The following is a 16,636-nucleotide window of genomic DNA, read 5'->3' as shown; positions in this document are numbered from 1 at the left end:
CAAAAATGTTCTACAACAGCATTTCTCAAACTGGGGTCCACGGGCCCCGCTGATCAACTCCTCCCCTCTCTCCCTCAACTCCTCCCCCTCCTTCCCAGTGCTTCCTGCACACCAGGGGGCCATTGGTCTCACTGATCAACTCCTCCCCCTCCCTCCCAGAGCCTCCTGCATGCCGGGGAACAGCTGTTCAGCGGCATGCTGGAGGCTGGAAGGAAGGGGGAGGTGCAGTGATGTGCTCAGGGGAGGGGACAGGGAATAGGTGGGACAGGGGTGGGGCCTTGGGGGAAGGGGTGGAGTTGGGGTGGGGGTGGGGGCGGGGGCTGAGCGGGGGGTTGGAGGTCTCTGAAAAATTTTAAATCAAAATGGAGGTCCTCAGTTTGCTAAAGTTTGAGAACCGCTGTTCTACAACAAAAAGCAAATGTAACTCAGTACTAGGCCATCCCCCTGTCTTCCGGGGGCCTCTCTACACAACTCTGCATGCAAAGTTCCTTTCCTTTCAAAATTCCTTCTGTTCCTAAACAGTTTGCAAGCAAAGTTCCTTTCAGGCAGAGAGGTAGAGCTCCTTCCTAGCCAGAACGGAACAAGTTCTCTCTTTTTATTTTCCTTCAAGGCTTGGCATTGGCTGCAGGTATAGCGAAGCAGGGCTAGCACAGAGCAAGGGCTCTCATTAACCCCTTCTCTGCTGGTATAGGGCCTCTCTGCCTCATCACTCTCCCACACAAGAATTGACTATGGCTCATCCTGTTTAGCTTAAGAGATCACAGCCCTAGCTAGTACTCATGTACAGTCACACAAGAGTATTGGACTCTTATGGCTTGTCAACACAAACAACTAGATTGTGGTGATCTGGGGTGTGAATCTACTCTGCACTTGTCTGCCATGATCTAATGGCCATTGTGCACTCTGCTGCCACACACTAACAGTTCATTAGAATGCTTTGATATAGCCCTTTTGAAACAGGACTAGCTCAAAGAGTGTTCATACATAAGAACATAAGGGCATGATAGTGCCCTTCTGCTCTATCTTACCAGTTAACACCTGAGTATTAAAAAAGATTGTTTCCATATAGCTGTGGCCTATGCACAACTAAAGGAAGAGAAGAACTGGCAATAGGAAATATCATACGGAATGAATGAAAGAGACAGAAGAGAATGAAAGAAAACTGCATAACTTCACATAGTAAACAATGGTAGAGTAACGAGGTTGTCTTTTTTTTAAGCAATCATAATTATTTTGTTTTAGGGGACCTACCCACAAGATATTTATTTAGCAAAATTAATATACTCAAGTTTATAGTTATCCATCTCCCTCATGACCCGTGAGACTGTTTATGTCCAAAACATTGTTCTCACTTTTCAAAAAAAAAACTTTAAAGTGTTTTCTTGCTGCTATATCAAAGTTTTCGGGGTCCTGACTTCCCAAAACTGGCTTTTACCACCATGTAGCATGAAGGATCAGCAGTGTTCCCTACTGAGTAGCCATTTTTGTCAGAATGGTAGCCTGATTCTGTTTCTTTAACCAGTGACTTTTTTTTTTATGAGGCTCGGTGGTTAGCTGTGTTATCAATCCTCCCAACTTTATTCAGGCTTGGGACCAACAGCCACATCAAAGTGCAGAAGCAGCAGCAAATAAGAGAGGACTGGAAGAGACTAGTTTCTGCCCTCCGTGCCAACACTGGCACAATATATATATATTTATAATAATAATAAAAATGACTATATTTTATATATGCAGTGTAGTTGTTTCCGTGTTGGTCCCAGGATATCAGAGAAATAAGATGGGTGAGGTAATATCTTCTGTTGGTGAGAGAGCTTCTCTGTTGGTCAAATAAAAGATATTACCTCACCCACCTTGTCGCTCATATTTTATATAGACATGCACATACATGTACACATACACAGAACTATGTATAAAAAGAATGTAAGTAGAATAAACTAGAAACATAATTAATTACATGTACAAAAGCAGCTAATGAGATGAATCAAAGTACATAATGAAAGTTAGCAGCTAGGAGAAAATGCATCAGGGGTTGCCAGAATGAAACAGAAAATATATTCCATCTAGAGCTAAATGCTTATGGCATTGTTGTATGTATACATTTACTGAGGCAGCACTGACGCAAAGCTTCAGCAACACAGTCTGCAATAACTGTAGTCAAAATTTTAATTGCACTCTTGCTATTTGGTACATTAGCAGCCATAAAAACCCTATTATTTTTGTCGCACTGAATAATTTAGTTTTCAGAGTAAGCACAGATGATAACTGTATGCACACTTGTAGTCCTCGCCATTTAAAAGTAAACATTTACCACCAATTACCACACAATGCAATCTGAAATATCACAGTCACTTCTCAGGTTAGGAAAATACTGAGCTATATCATACACTAGAGTGTGGTATCTAATAGTAAATGTTGATTTTTTTAAAATAAGACCAGGGTTGAAAGTACACTTAACATTACACTTTTATACATTCTAGAAGTAAACATACATAACTGTCTCTCTTCATTATGTTTTTTTCTTAAATGAAGGCCTGGAAGTTCAGTTTAAATGATGAGAGTATAGACTTCCACATTTAGCATTCAAATAAAAAGACACAGTTTGGTTTATATTCACTTACAATGTTGCAAGTTAGCATCTTAAACATTGGAGTTTATTATACATGTTTTATTGCACTGCAGCTTAATGGCAGCCTGATCATAATTTTCATATCGGCTTGATGATCCTTTACAGCTGCAACTTTTGCCTTGGCTTGCTGTAATCTCTCACTAGTCTTTTGAGAAACAATGGAATCCAGAACCACTTTTTCTGCCAAGTTTTCTTTTCGTAACATCAATTGCCTGGAGAAAAATAAAGGAAGAGACTTATTCATACAACTTGCAGCCCTGGTTTACCATTCACAGATCAGCTGAGCAAATTTCCTGATAAAAGTCTTGTCTCTAAAACTTAGACTCTTTCATATGTATATGCTCTTAGCTTCTCCTTTATATTTTACAACTGTGTCTAGCGTCTTTGTTCTCCAATTAAGCTAGATTAATTAAATTCATTCTAATGAAAATTTCTGCTAGATTTCAAATCTGACATATTACACCAGTGATTCTCAAACTGGGGGTTGGGACTCCTCAGGGGGTTGCAAGGTTATTACATTGGGGGTCGCGAGCTGTCAGCCTCCACCCCAAACTCCACTTTGCCTCCAGCATTTATAATGGTGTTAAATATATTAAAAAGTGTTTTTAATTTATAACAGGGGTCACACTCAGAGGCTTACTATGTGAAAGGGGTCACCAGTACAAAAGTTTGAGGACCACTGTACTACATCCATGCTTCTCTTCTTTCACCTCCTTTCCCATAGTAATTAATTTATATATAATTTAGACAGGCCGTAGGAATAATTTTAGCCCCTGTAGGCTGAAGTTTGCCTACAGTGCAGAGGACTATCACAAGGCCCACTGCACCAGGGGTTCTCAAAGGATCTTCCAGGAAGTCTATCAATTCACCTAGATATTTGCCTTGTTTTACAAAAGGCTATATAAAAAGCACTAGCAAAGTTAGTACAAACTAAGATTTCACATAGACAATGACTTGTTTATACTGCTCTATGTACTATATCAGGGTTTCTCAAACTGGGTCACAACCACAAAGTGGGTCGCGAGTTCATTTTTATGGGGTAGCCAAGGCCAGAGTTAGACGTGCTGGGGCCCAGGGCAGAAAGCTGAAGCCCAAGCCGTGCCATCCGGGCTGAAGCCAAAGCCCGAGCAACTTAGCTTTGCAGGGCTCCCTGTGGCGTGGCGCTCTGGGGAACTGCCCTGCTTGTCACTCCCTAATGCTGGCCCAGAGAGTAGGAACAGACTCAATGTGGAGAAAAACTTAATTGTTGCTGTCACTTCATTGCCTCCCAGCATGGCAGGGCTCACAAGTGAAAAACTGGCTCAAGTATCACACTGAAATGTAAGTACAATATTTATATTTATTATATTGTAAAAAATGAGTAATTTCAGTAATAATGTGCTGTGACACTTTTGTATTTTTATGTCTGATTTTGTAAGCAAGTACCATAGTTTTTAAGTGAGCTGAAAGGGATACAGTAGGATGAGAACCACTGCAGTGCATGACATAAATTCTGCACAGGAGCAAAGACACCACAGAGGGGGCCGTGCACAGGGATGACAGCCATGGAGAGGGTCTCTGTGCCAATTCCACAGGCTGGTACAGAATGCTATGACATTGGTAGGCCAGGAATGGTACCACAGGATTGACACTTATAAACAATCCCAGCACTGAACATCATGAGCACAAAGTGGCTGTGACTAACTATTCCAGGCCATAGGAACAGTAACCACAAAGACTGCAATAGCATCACTCACTAGCTGCAAATTATGGATTTCACCTTCTTAAACCTTACTGCACTCCACTTGCATAGAGCCCCTTTATTTGGATTTTATGCCAGTGGAGGGATTCTACCACCAGTGAAATTAAAAAGACACCCAAAAAAAGTAGGTATTGTCCTGTTTATGAGGAATCCTCATGGTCAAACTATTAAAACTTGCACTTATTTAGAATGTTGCATTGTGCTCTAGTTTTTAAACTTGATTAAGCAGTATAGCTGTGGTTAAAAGTCTCCAACTATCTCTATTATCAACCAATTTATGTGGTTTATAATTTGACCATAGTGCATTTCATCAAACTGAACATCAGTAGACAACTTAGCTTCCAAAAGAGGCCAGTATATTTTTAAGGAAATGTAAAAAATAAATCAATTAAGCCTCTAGCTATAGTGCATAAAGTAGGTTCCCCACACACAATGTAGATCTTTTTTCACTGCTGTACAGAAAAAACATTCCCCCCAAACAAATAAAAACAAAGCAAAAACCCCAAATCCGATCTAAGAAACAACATCATTACTTATTTTAGTATTAATTTAGGGCCCAATCCTGAAATCCTTACTTAGGCAAAATTCCCCTTGAAAGCAATGGGAGTTTTGCCTATACAAATCTTGAATGGAGAATTTATAACAAGGGACAAGCATGCTCAATTGTCCTTCAGTTCCTTTGCCAATACAGAATCCAGATGGCATAGGACTCCACAGTAGTAAGGAAAGAGTCGTGGAATCCATGTGGACAACGCTTCTTGAAGAATCACAGTTACTTTATGAGGCCCACATCCAAAAGCCTGAGGCATACTCTCACAGATGTTTCTGGATAAGCATGTAAGCTGCTGATGAAACCTACCATGGTCTTGAATCTTTCCTGTGGTAGATAAGCCCTTGCTGGTGTGGAATTTAGCACTGCCCCATGAACTGTTCTCTGCGTTGGCAACAGTGTGATCCTGAGACTCAGAGTTGTGGAAAGATGTGGAATTAGGTGAACTGAATAGTTCACCTGTTGTGGTGATTTTCCTCAAATGAGTTAACTGTTAATGTACAGATATTCCTGGATCCCTTGTCTCCTTCTGTGAGTCACCACAACTGCCAATCACTTGGTGAATACCTTTGGTGCTGATGAAAGACAAAGAGCAGAACTCTATACTGGTAGATGCTCCCACTTGGAATCCCAGGTATTTTCTGTGTGTTAGTTGAGCTGATATGTAAAGTAAGTGTCTTGTAAAATAGTGAGCCAGGAAGCAGGCCTAGGGATTTGGGAATTTAATAATTGGATTATAGAGGCCAACCTTACCATCCTGCATTTGACACGACAGATGAACCTGTTGCAGGGTGGATTGATTTAAATCAGTGATTTAAGTAACCAATTTTAATCATGGCTTAAATCAGCAAGCAGGAATCCTTGATATAAATAATCAATTTTAATCTTGTTTTGCATTTGTACTTTTTAGTTATTTCCTACAGAAAGGTTGATTCTCACTGGTTGAAAACCTTTAAAACATGTTGATTTGCAACTCAAAATAGCATTTATGCTAAATTTGGTGCTTCTTTTTGTTAAAGCATATCTACCTATACTATATATTTACGTAATTAGATGACAATTTACATTTATTCACTTTCTTAATTTTTATATTTCTATTATGTTAGAAAATGGTCAGTGATGCATTTGTCATTTGCTAATGATCATTTATTTTTCTTGTGATTTGTGTCAAGCTCTATTTTTATGGACATTAGAATTCAGTTAAAAGTGAACCAAAACAGAATTTTAAATGGTATTTTTATTAATTAGGTAGCTTTATTTAACTATGCTGGATACATAAGAAAAAAAGTTTAACAAAAAGGTTATCAAAACAAAATTTAAAAATGTATTAAACAAAGGATTATCTGTAGTTAGTGAACTGAACTCATTGTTTCCAGTTACGATGTCCTTGAGTAGATCTCACCCTCTCACATTTTAGGTTTTTATTCAGAGATTGGAAAAGAAAAACAAGCGTTCCTGCTTTTTCAATTCCCAATTGGTTTCTTAACTCTGAATGTACAAGTCATTGAACTGAGCTAACTAAATCAACTGATTTGAAGAAAATATTCTCTCTGAACCTGTAGTAGAGGCCTCTGCTGTCAAAAGGTGGTTTCGCACTTTAACAAACTCTGGTTTCAGGTGCTTGCTATTGACCTCCACTAGTTTGGAGGTTTGACTTTCTTTAAAACTTGACAACAAACATGGACTGCTTGATATTATTTTAAAATTAATTTAAATAATTGTAATAAATTATAATAAGTTTAGTCCTTAACATAGGTTGTCATAATTTCAGTTAATTTTAAATAAGTTTATTTTATTTTTAAAAACTATGTATTTCAATAAAAAAACAATTTAAATTAAAAAAACCAAACCATTGATTTTTTTCTACTTTGACTTGTTGAGATATCTCAAATACAGGATTGGATTCCAGATCTTTCTTCTTCCAAGTTAGAAAATAAGGAAAGTAAAGCCCCATCCCTGTGAACTCCAGGGGCACATCTTCCACTACTCCAAGATTCAGAAGAGAGTCCACTACTTGTCTTAACAACATCTTATGAGAGGGATCCTTAAAGAGGGTCAAGGAAGGAGTTGGGCTAGGAAGGGATGGGGACTGAATGGAATATCCCACGCTGACAAACTCTAAAATGGTGTGGTTTGAGGTAATTCCATTCCAGGCCTCTCAACAATAAAACAGTGGTTGCCTAAGAGGGGTAGGGGTGGGTGGGAAAGCCTGTATAATGTTCAAAGGCTATTTATGGCTTTGATGCCATAAAATTTGCTATTATGAAATGGACACAGTGTGTAGTAGAGGAGGAAAAGGTAGACAGCCTTCTGTATTGCCCTTCTTCCTTGGCAACTCAGATCCTCATCCAGTGAGGAAGAGGAGATATTTGTTGGGATCAAGCACTTTTCCCCCGCAGGTGTTCTTCATCACTTTCCTGTTCTTCCTGTGGTATAGTGAGAGCCTGTGGCAGCATCTCCTCTTGAGCAACTCTACAAAGTTTCATAAAAGAAGGCGATGTAACGCTAGTTAGGGGTAAAAGGCTGGGGCCAGAGAGGTATCAAGGTATGCTCTCTCTAAGATCTCATAGGTCTGTGGTTATAGTGATGGCTCTTAGATTCCCTGTCAGATCAGTAGGGATCAGGTGAATGGGAACAAGATGAGTAGGTGGAGGATACCTCCTTGCTATACTCAGAAGGGTATGAAGAAAATGAGTACTCCTCTTCTAATGGTAGGTTTACCCTATTCAGAATTCTAGGGTGAGCTTAAGTTTCCCCAGCCTTCCACCACTGGAGATGAAGAGTTCACTAATACCATAACATTACTGGTAGTTGATACTTAAGTGCAGGGCAGTCCCACAGCTGAGGACAATTGTGGTGATTTAGGTTGCACAGTCAGTGCAACATCACTGAGTACCAAAAACAACATTGGCGCTGAGAAATCAATGGTGGGAGAATCTGTACCATAGCGGTCAGCACCGGCGTCATGGGTGCCAGGGTCATCAGCACCTTGTGCACAAATGTCGGTACCAAGTGGTCAGTCCTGAATGAAGTGCAGACTACTCCCTGAGATGGTACTGTATGTGCTCAGTGACTGGGTTTTGCAAGGGTATCAGAGGGACCAAATTTGGGCCATGAACTACCTCTTTGGCTGAGTAATAAAATGACACCACCAGATCTACTTCTTATGTGTAATCAGGATCACATCTGCTAACTTTAGAGATAAAAATAAGCATTTACTGATTCACAGATTTGACAGCCAGAAGGGACTATTATGATCATCTAATCTGATCTCCTGTACCACACAAGAAATTTTCATCCAGTAATTTCTGTATCAAGCCCATAATTTCTGTCTGATCTAGAGCACAGACATCCAGTCTTGATGTAAAGACTTCATGTGATGGAGAATCCACTACATCCCTAAGTAAGTTGTTTCAATGGCAAATTAATCTGTTAAAAAGCTGTATCTTATTTCTAGTCTGAATTTGTCTAGCATCAGCTTCCAGACACTAGATCTAGTTATATCTTTGTCTGCTAGATTAAAGAGCTTGATCAGAAATCTTCCCCACATTTAGGTACTTACAAACCATGATCAAGTTACCTCAATCTTCTCTTGAATAAAATAAATAGACTGAGCTTCTTTAGCCTCTCACCATAAGGCAAGTTTTCCAAACCTTGAATCATCCTTGGAACTCATGATCAGTTGGGTATCCATCATGACCCTGAAGTCATTTTCTGAGTCACTGCTTTCCAGAATCCAGTCCCCCATCGTGTAAGTGTGACCTATACCTCTTTGTTCTTAGGTGTACACAGGTATTATATTAAAATGCATGTTGTTCAAGTGAGCCCATTTTACCAAGCAGTTCAGATCGTTCTATAGAACAGATATGGTCTTTTCATTCCATTATTGTTTTTTATTCCCCTTACCACGGCAAAGCCAATAACTAAGAGGGAGAGAGCTAGATTCTATTCCATCTTGTGCATCATCAACAGAATCATTTACTAAATTTCCAATCAGTTACACAAGTGCAAATCCATTGAAGACAATGGAATTGCTTAGCTGTCACTAATGGCATAATTTGAGACAGTAAGGTTACACAGGTGCAACTGGGGGCTTAATACGGCTTGCAGAACTTTTGTTTGTGGTAAATATGGAAATTGGCTCACTCACGTCTCAGATTGGAGGTTATGTTTGTATTTAAAGAAAAACATTTTTACTGTAAATTAAGCATATTTCATATGGATGTCATTGGAAGCTAACAAACATGGACCCTCACAAGTCATTTTTCAGAGCAGAGCTATGCTTTAATGTGAATGGGTGTCTTTAGGGATTTGGGAAAAAATACTTTAATATAGATAATGTAATTGCCTGAAAAATGTAGTTAGTATGTGGGCAGAATAGTTACACTGCACAATAGAATTTACTTTTCCCATACATTTACAAAATCCTAACTTTCATGGTTCAAGGCTCAACTATTCCAAATTGTATCAAACTGAGTTCTAATGAATGCATTGACATCCTCGATTCAATTTTTGCCCCCAAATTGTCTTGGGCAATAAAACTGTTAAAGATTTATTTGCACCACTGATTTCAATCTGACTCTGCTTAGTAAAAATAATATGGCATTGTGCTGCACACAAAGACACCTCATCGTAAGACAAAAAGGTTGCTGTTGTGTCTTATCTGAACAGGGCATAATTAAGCAAGCATATATTTTCTACTATGCAAAGTCTCAAAGGAAAGAATGAGAAATCTTAAACACAATGCTGAAGTCTTGAACTAATGAATACTTTGATGCTTTTTGTTTGCTTTCTATGGACTTTTGACAGTATAATCCAGTACAGGTGATGCTGCATAATAAGAATAATGTACTGTCTGCTTTATTTTTGTGGACAAAAAAAAGCCCCAATGTTTTATTTGTGGAATTTTCCCTTTAAAAAAATCATATTAGTATTGAAATGTGGTTATGGTCACTTTCCTCACTTTATGTAAATGGATAAATCCTGCCCTGTCCTCCTTAGCTATGGAAGGTGGTGCACACAGGGAACTTCCATGCTGATGCTGAGTTGGGTAAGCTGAGGAAGGTGGTTCTGAATTCCACTACTTTGTGGATCTGTTGGATTTTCCCTCTGGGAGGCAAACAATTCACTATACAGGCCACTTCAGGCCTGAGGTCTCCTCACCTTCCCAAGTACCCAGCACATGTACCTAGCACTTGTACTCAGATTCGGTGCAAGGGACAGGATTGGCTGAGAGGTATTAAGGATGTACTTAAAGTTCCCCTTGATTTTGTGGTTCTACTTCTAGAGGAACACTTTGTTTACAATACTGTAACTCTAATATTTGATTTGTTTTTGGAACTGAGCAAGGATGTGATTTATTTGTATTTCTGTTTATTCTACAAAAAAGCATCCAAAACATCCTAACATATGGATGTATTTCAATCTAGAAAAATGATCTACATCCAATCCAGCATTCATATTATACTACTGAGTATTAAGAGAAACATACCTCTGCTCCTGAAAATTTTTTATCAGCTCCTTCCATTTTTCCATATCTTCTTTGTTTTCCTTAACAATACTCGTTCTTTCCTTTATGGTTTCCTCACTTCTCCTCAATCTGTCAAGTCTAAACAAACTCTGTGTCAAAGAAGCATGCTGAATGCTGAAGTCTTGAATTAATGAATACTCTGATGCTTTTTGGTTCTTGGTTTCTAAAAACTGAGCATGCCTTTGCCTTACTTTTTCAATAAATCCTGATCTTCTCAATTGATGTTGTTGTAAAGCTTCTTGAATTCTAATGTCTTCTTCTTTGCATCTTTTCTGAACACCATTCTTTTTCTCCTTAAGAAAACCCTTAATACAGTAGTCGGCTTCGCCTTTGGCAATTTGCATCTGCATAACCCCACATATCTTTTTAGTTTGGATCTCACATCTCTTACTCTCCCTGTAGGCTTTATCAATAACATAAAATGGTTCAAGTCTTACAGATCCATACATTCTAGCAAAAATCCTCTTCTCTATACTTACTGGGTGATTCACAGCTTTAAGCTGTGGAGCAGGATGAACAAGAGAATGAAATGGGTGTACAGCATGCCAAATTTCTTCCTCTTTCTTTTGAAATATCATCAGCTTATCCTTCACGGAATGAAAAGCAGCTTTACAAACTGAAAGCCTAAATTTAGTTTCTACCTGCTCCTCCATATTAGGTTTCTCCACGTCCAAGAAACCTACAATACAAAGAATGCAATATTTAATCTGTGATGCGTATTTGATTATAAAAATTTACTATTTCTTATTATTTCAGACTCTTTATTAGATTTTAATACCTACTGATGATAAATGTCCTATTTAAGTCAATCTATCCTCTTGTGAGTTTGAATTAAATATTATATTACTTTGAAATAAGACTTTAAATTATCTTGTCATATCAGTACAGTATTATCATCTGCCAAAATTTGCTTGTTCAACACACCTAATAATGATAAGCAAAAGGCTATTGTGTCAAAATGGCTGTGCAAAAGTTGTAAAATATTTATTAATAATAGTAGTAAGTGCCAACTTAAAAATCATCTACTATTCTTGTTGGAGCCTAATCCAACCCCTCAATGAATTCAATCAGAATCTTTCAATTTACTTTAATAAGTTTTAGATCTATTGAGCTCTATTACTCATCAAAAGAAAATTATGATATTTTTGAAAGTTTCACAAGTTTCTATACCAGCTATCTTTTTAAAGGCAGAATTTTTTAACCTACTGATATTAAAAAAAATCACAGCATAAAATAATGTAACAGTTAAATAATGTTATTAGAAATATCAATTTTTATTCCCATTTTTAAAAATATATCCCTTGCTCTACCTCTAGTTCACTGTGTCTCTTAAAATTAAATATCAGTCATATTCAATTGGGTACTCCATCTTCTATATTCATGTCCACAACAAATTCTTCCTCCCTTTTATATTCTGAGTATAATACATGTTGAAATATTGTCATTGGTTTTATTTATATGAAAATGTTTACAGGAGAGGTGTATACAAGGCAATTAATAGTTTTTGCAGAGAATAAAGCACAAAATGAAACTAAAGCTTGTCTGAGTACCATAAATGCCTTTCATTTCAAGCATGTTCCAAAGCCATGGATATTCTTTTTGTTGTATGGTAAGAAAAAAGAAAATTCAAATAAAAATAAAATAAAATAAATAAAATAAATGATTATCTTGCCTCGTGTGGATTTTAAAGTTTTTTGCTGCTACTTTTTTGGACTTTCCTCTGATGTAACTTGGAGGTAGTGGGAACTATTGTTCAAGAGCAGGTTCAAAAACAAATAAGTGTCCAAGGGAATGGCCTGGGTAGAAAGAAGTGATGGGATGAGATATATCTGTGGCAAATGGTAAATGAGGGCTGTCAAGGCTGTATCCCCACTTTGAACTTTAGGGTACAATGTGGGGCCCTGCATGAAGACTTCTAAGCTTAACTACCAGCTTAGCTCTGGTCCGCTGCCACCATCTCAAGCTAATTCCCTTCCCTGGGGAGCCTTGAGAAACCTTTCACCAATTCCCTGGTGAATACAGAGCCAAACCCCTTGGATCTTAAAACAAGGAGAAATTAACCATTCCTCTCCTTCCTCCCACCAACTCCTGGTGAATACAGATCCAACCCCCTTGGATCTAAAAACAAGGAAAAATCAATCTGGTTCTTAAAAAGAAGGCTTTTAATTAAAGAAAAAAGTAAAAATCATCTCTGTAAAATCAGTATGGAAAATAACTTTACAGGGTAATCAAACTTAAAGAGCTCAGAGGACTCCCCTCTAGTCTTAGGTTCAAAGTACAGCAAACAAAGATAAACACTCTAGTAAAAGGTACATTTACAAGTTGAGAAAACAAAGTAAAACTAAGATGCCTTGCCTGGCTATTTACTTACAAGTTTGAAATAGGAGAGACTTGTTTAGAAAGATGTGGAGAACCTGGATTGATGTCTGGTCCCTCTCAGTCCAGGAGCGAACAAACACCCAAAACAAAGAGCACAAACAAAAGCCGTTTTTACCCCCCGCCCCCGCAGATTTGAAAGTATCTTGTCCCCTTATTGGTCCTTTGGGTCAGGTGTCAGCCAGGTTACCCGAGCTTCTTAACCCTTTACAGGTAAAAGGATTTTGGAGTCTCTGGCCAGGAGGGATTTTATGGTACTGTATACAGGAGAGCTGTTACCCTTCCCTTTATAGTTATGACAATGGCAGATATGTGACATGGTATCAAATTTGCATAAGCTTTTATTTAATAACTAATTCAATCAAATCAACTGAACTAAATTAGACAGGGTGATCCTTATTGAACTGCAGCCTGACCCATGTGCCTTGATGACCCATGCCATCACAGGTTTCAGCAAAAATCATGACACTCTCTTGATCTGTGGCTTATTTGGCTGGACACCCACCTTCCCCATGCAATGGTTCACCTGAGCAAGCATCCATCAGGTTCCGAAAGGTTCCGTTTTGGAACAGGCTATGCAAGTCCTAGCAGTGACACAACAACCCACTACACTGGCTTTAGTACAGGTGTGCTCCCTTCCCTCATCTGTTGCAAATGGCAAGACTCTATGCTGCACATAGTAATCAGTTTAAATTTGTGTGCCTCTCCCCCTAGTCTATGTATACAGGGGCCAGGTCACTTAATCCAGCTACTCTCTTGGAACATGCTCTATCTGAAACACTACCAACTGACTATAAAAAGTCAGAGTAACTCAATAAACAGCAAACAAGCTGTGACACAAACATGAAACACAAAAATAAACATGTATATGATGAAAACCAACTCAGTAAGGCAGAAAATTCTTCAAGGGATTCTCCAGGACTTCAGAGGTGGTCAAATCTAATTTCACATGCCCCTGGGATCAATCCAATGTAGAGCAGAGGTGGGCAAACTTTTTGGCCTGAGGGCCACATCTTGGTATAGAAATTAGATGTCTTCAAATCACCAGGGCCTGATGAAATGCATCCTAGAATACTCAAGGAACTGACTGAGGAGATATCTGAGCCATTAGCAATTATCTTTGAAAAGTCATGGAAGACAGGAGAGATTCCAGAAGACTGGAAAAGGTCAAATATAGTGCCCATCTATAAAAAGGGAAATAAGGACAACCCGGGGAATTACAGACCAGTCAGCTTAACTTCTGTATCCAGAAAGATAATGGAGCAAATAATTAAGCAATAAATTTGCAAACACCTAGAAGATAATAAGGTGATACATAACAGTCAACATGGATTGTCAAGAACAAATCGTGTCAAACCAACCTGATAGCTTCCTTTGACAGGGTAACAAGCCTTGTGGATGGGGGGAAGTAGTAGATGTGGTATATCTTGACGTTAGTAAGGCTTTTGATACTGTCTTGCATGACCTTCCCATAAACAAACTAAGGAAATACAACCTAGATGGAGCTACTATAAGGTGGGTGAAAAACTGGTTGGAAAATCATTCCCAGAGAGTAGTTATCAGTGGTTCACAGTCATGCTGGAAGGGCATAATGAGTGGGGTCCCACAGGGATCGGTTCTGGGTCCGGTTCTGTTCAATATCTTCATCAATGATTTAGATAATGGCATAGAGGAGTACACTTATAAAGTTTGCAGACGATACCAAGCTGAGAGGGATTGCAAGTGCTTTGGAGGATAGGATTATAATTCAAAATGAGCCAGACAAACTGGAGAAATGGTCTGAAGTAAATAGGATGAAATTCAATAAGGACAAAAGCAAAGTACTCCACTTAAGAAGGAACAATCAGTTGCACACATACAAAATGGGAAATGACTGCCTAGGAAGGAGTACTGTGGAAAGGGATCTGGGGGTCATAGTGGGTCACAAGCTAAGTATGAGTCAACAGTGTAACACTGTTGCAAAAATACCAAACATCATTCTGGGGTGTATTAGCAGGACTATTGCAAGCAAGACACGAGAAGTAATTCTTCTGCTCTACTCTGCGCTGATTAGGCCTCAACTGGAGTATTGTGTCCAGTGCTGGGTGCCACATTTCAGGAAAGATGTGGACAAATTGGAGAAAGTCCAGAGAAGAGCAATAAAAATGATCAAAGAAAACATCATCTATGAGGGAAGATTGAAAAAATTGGTTTAGTCTGAAGAAGAGAAGACTGAGAGGGGATATGATAACAGTTTTCAAGTATATAAAAGGTTGTTACAAGGAGGAGGGAGAAAATTTGTTTTTCTTAACCTCTGAGGATAGGATAAGAAGCAATGGGCTTAAATTGCAGCAAGGGCGGTTTAGGTTGGACATTAGGAAAAATTTCCTACCTGTCAGAGTGGTTAAGCACTGGAATAAATTGCCTAGGGAGGTTGTGGAATCTCCATCATTGGAGATTGTTAAGAGCAGGTTGGACAAACACCTGTCAGGGATGGTCTAGATAATACTTAGTCCTGCCTGGAGTGCAGGGGACTGGACAAGATGACCTCCGAAGGACCCTTCCAGTTCTATGATTCTATGTTCAGCTCATGCACTTCTCTCAAAGCTTTACAGTGCCAAGGAACATAGTAAGAAGCATGAAGTGAATTTTTTGGCCTTTGTGGCTTTCATTTAAGGACTTACTCTTATTTTTATGCAATAATTGCATTTGCAATATAAAGCCATGGTCACAAAAGTATTTTTTGTTTTACCTGTTTTCTGATCAAATCCACTTCTTACATGTGTGCCAGTCAGATTGCCTCATTAAATGATAAAATAAATTTAAGTACTGTAAGAACTGCAGAGCCAATATGCAGTAGTTGCATAGGAGCATGCTATATTTTGTTCTGCCTCACGCATCATCATGCAAAATAAGCCATATGCTGACTATAGAATATTTATTGTTGACAATGTATGAGGGTAAAAAGAAAATGGCTTGATTTCAAGATACTTGAAGTGCTGTCAGTTTAAAAAATCTTGTTTTGATTTGAAAATTGAGCAATTTTGTTACAGAGTGACTTAAGGAGAATAAATATCAAACACCAAAATGTCATTTTACAGAATCATTTTTCTGATCATAATCATATAAGAAATGTGCATAAACATTCTCCCTTTTCAAGCTGAAAAGGTTTTTTTGTGGGTGAAAACTGGAGAAAGGTTTACGTTAAGTTTCCTTTTGAAAAGGGTATATAACTACATGTCAGTAATAGAATACATGAGTTTTACCTAAGATTTGTGGCAAATAATGTAGATCAAGCTCATGTCTCATATTTCAGATATTTTCCCCCCTGCCATCCTGAATACAATAATCCTTTGACTATGTCAACTGGAATAGTTCAGTATGTCTACTAGGATGTTCTTTTACTCTTTGAGGTATGTGGGAATTCAAAAATGCTTTTCTTGAAATCATTCTATTCATTGTTAAGAGGGACTCCCAACATACATATAAGGGAGACAGAGTGGCTCCCTGTGTTTATTTAGCACATCACTTACTGAGTCAACATTTCCTTATGTATACTAGATTTTTTAAATGTCTACAATGCTTTAAAGACTTTGTTCAGTAACAAGATGTTATTATAGACATTATTTTGATTTCCTGGAATGATCACACCGCTATGGTTGCACAAGTCTCTTATGAAGGCGCTCAGCCTACATTGCAAACAACCAATCGTAACTTAAATTAGTCACTTGAATTAACAGAATAACTAATAGCAACAGTACTGGGGAGCAATTAAATACAATTAAATATCATGAATTATATTAAAATAAGAAGCACCTCAAAATGCAACCGGTG

General features: G+C 38.3%; 1 protein-coding gene across 2 annotated transcripts in view; it reads right to left on the bottom strand.

Annotated features, from left to right (window-relative positions):
- Positions 1 to 2,112: 2,112 nt before the first annotated feature.
- The window catches only part of LRRIQ3 (leucine rich repeats and IQ motif containing 3), a 69,103-nt gene continuing 54,579 nt past the window's right edge, over positions 2,113 to 16,636 (bottom strand). For both annotated transcript variants that reach the window (XM_054037607.1, XM_054037608.1), the window contains 2 exons: positions 10,409 to 11,126; positions 2,113 to 2,838 (listed from right to left, as the gene is read on the bottom strand). In XM_054037607.1, coding sequence (XP_053893582.1) covers positions 2,655 to 2,838; positions 10,409 to 11,126 — 902 coding nt within the window. In that variant the 3' untranslated portion in view covers positions 2,113 to 2,654. The remainder of the gene's footprint in view (positions 2,839 to 10,408; positions 11,127 to 16,636) is intronic.

Source organism: Malaclemys terrapin, chromosome 8, assembly GCF_027887155.1.
Source record: "Malaclemys terrapin pileata isolate rMalTer1 chromosome 8, rMalTer1.hap1, whole genome shotgun sequence".
NCBI classification, from domain to species: domain Eukaryota; kingdom Metazoa; phylum Chordata; order Testudines; family Emydidae; genus Malaclemys; species Malaclemys terrapin.
The sequence above is the reverse complement of the archived record's forward strand: the minus strand, read 5'-3'. Positions and strand labels throughout refer to the sequence as shown.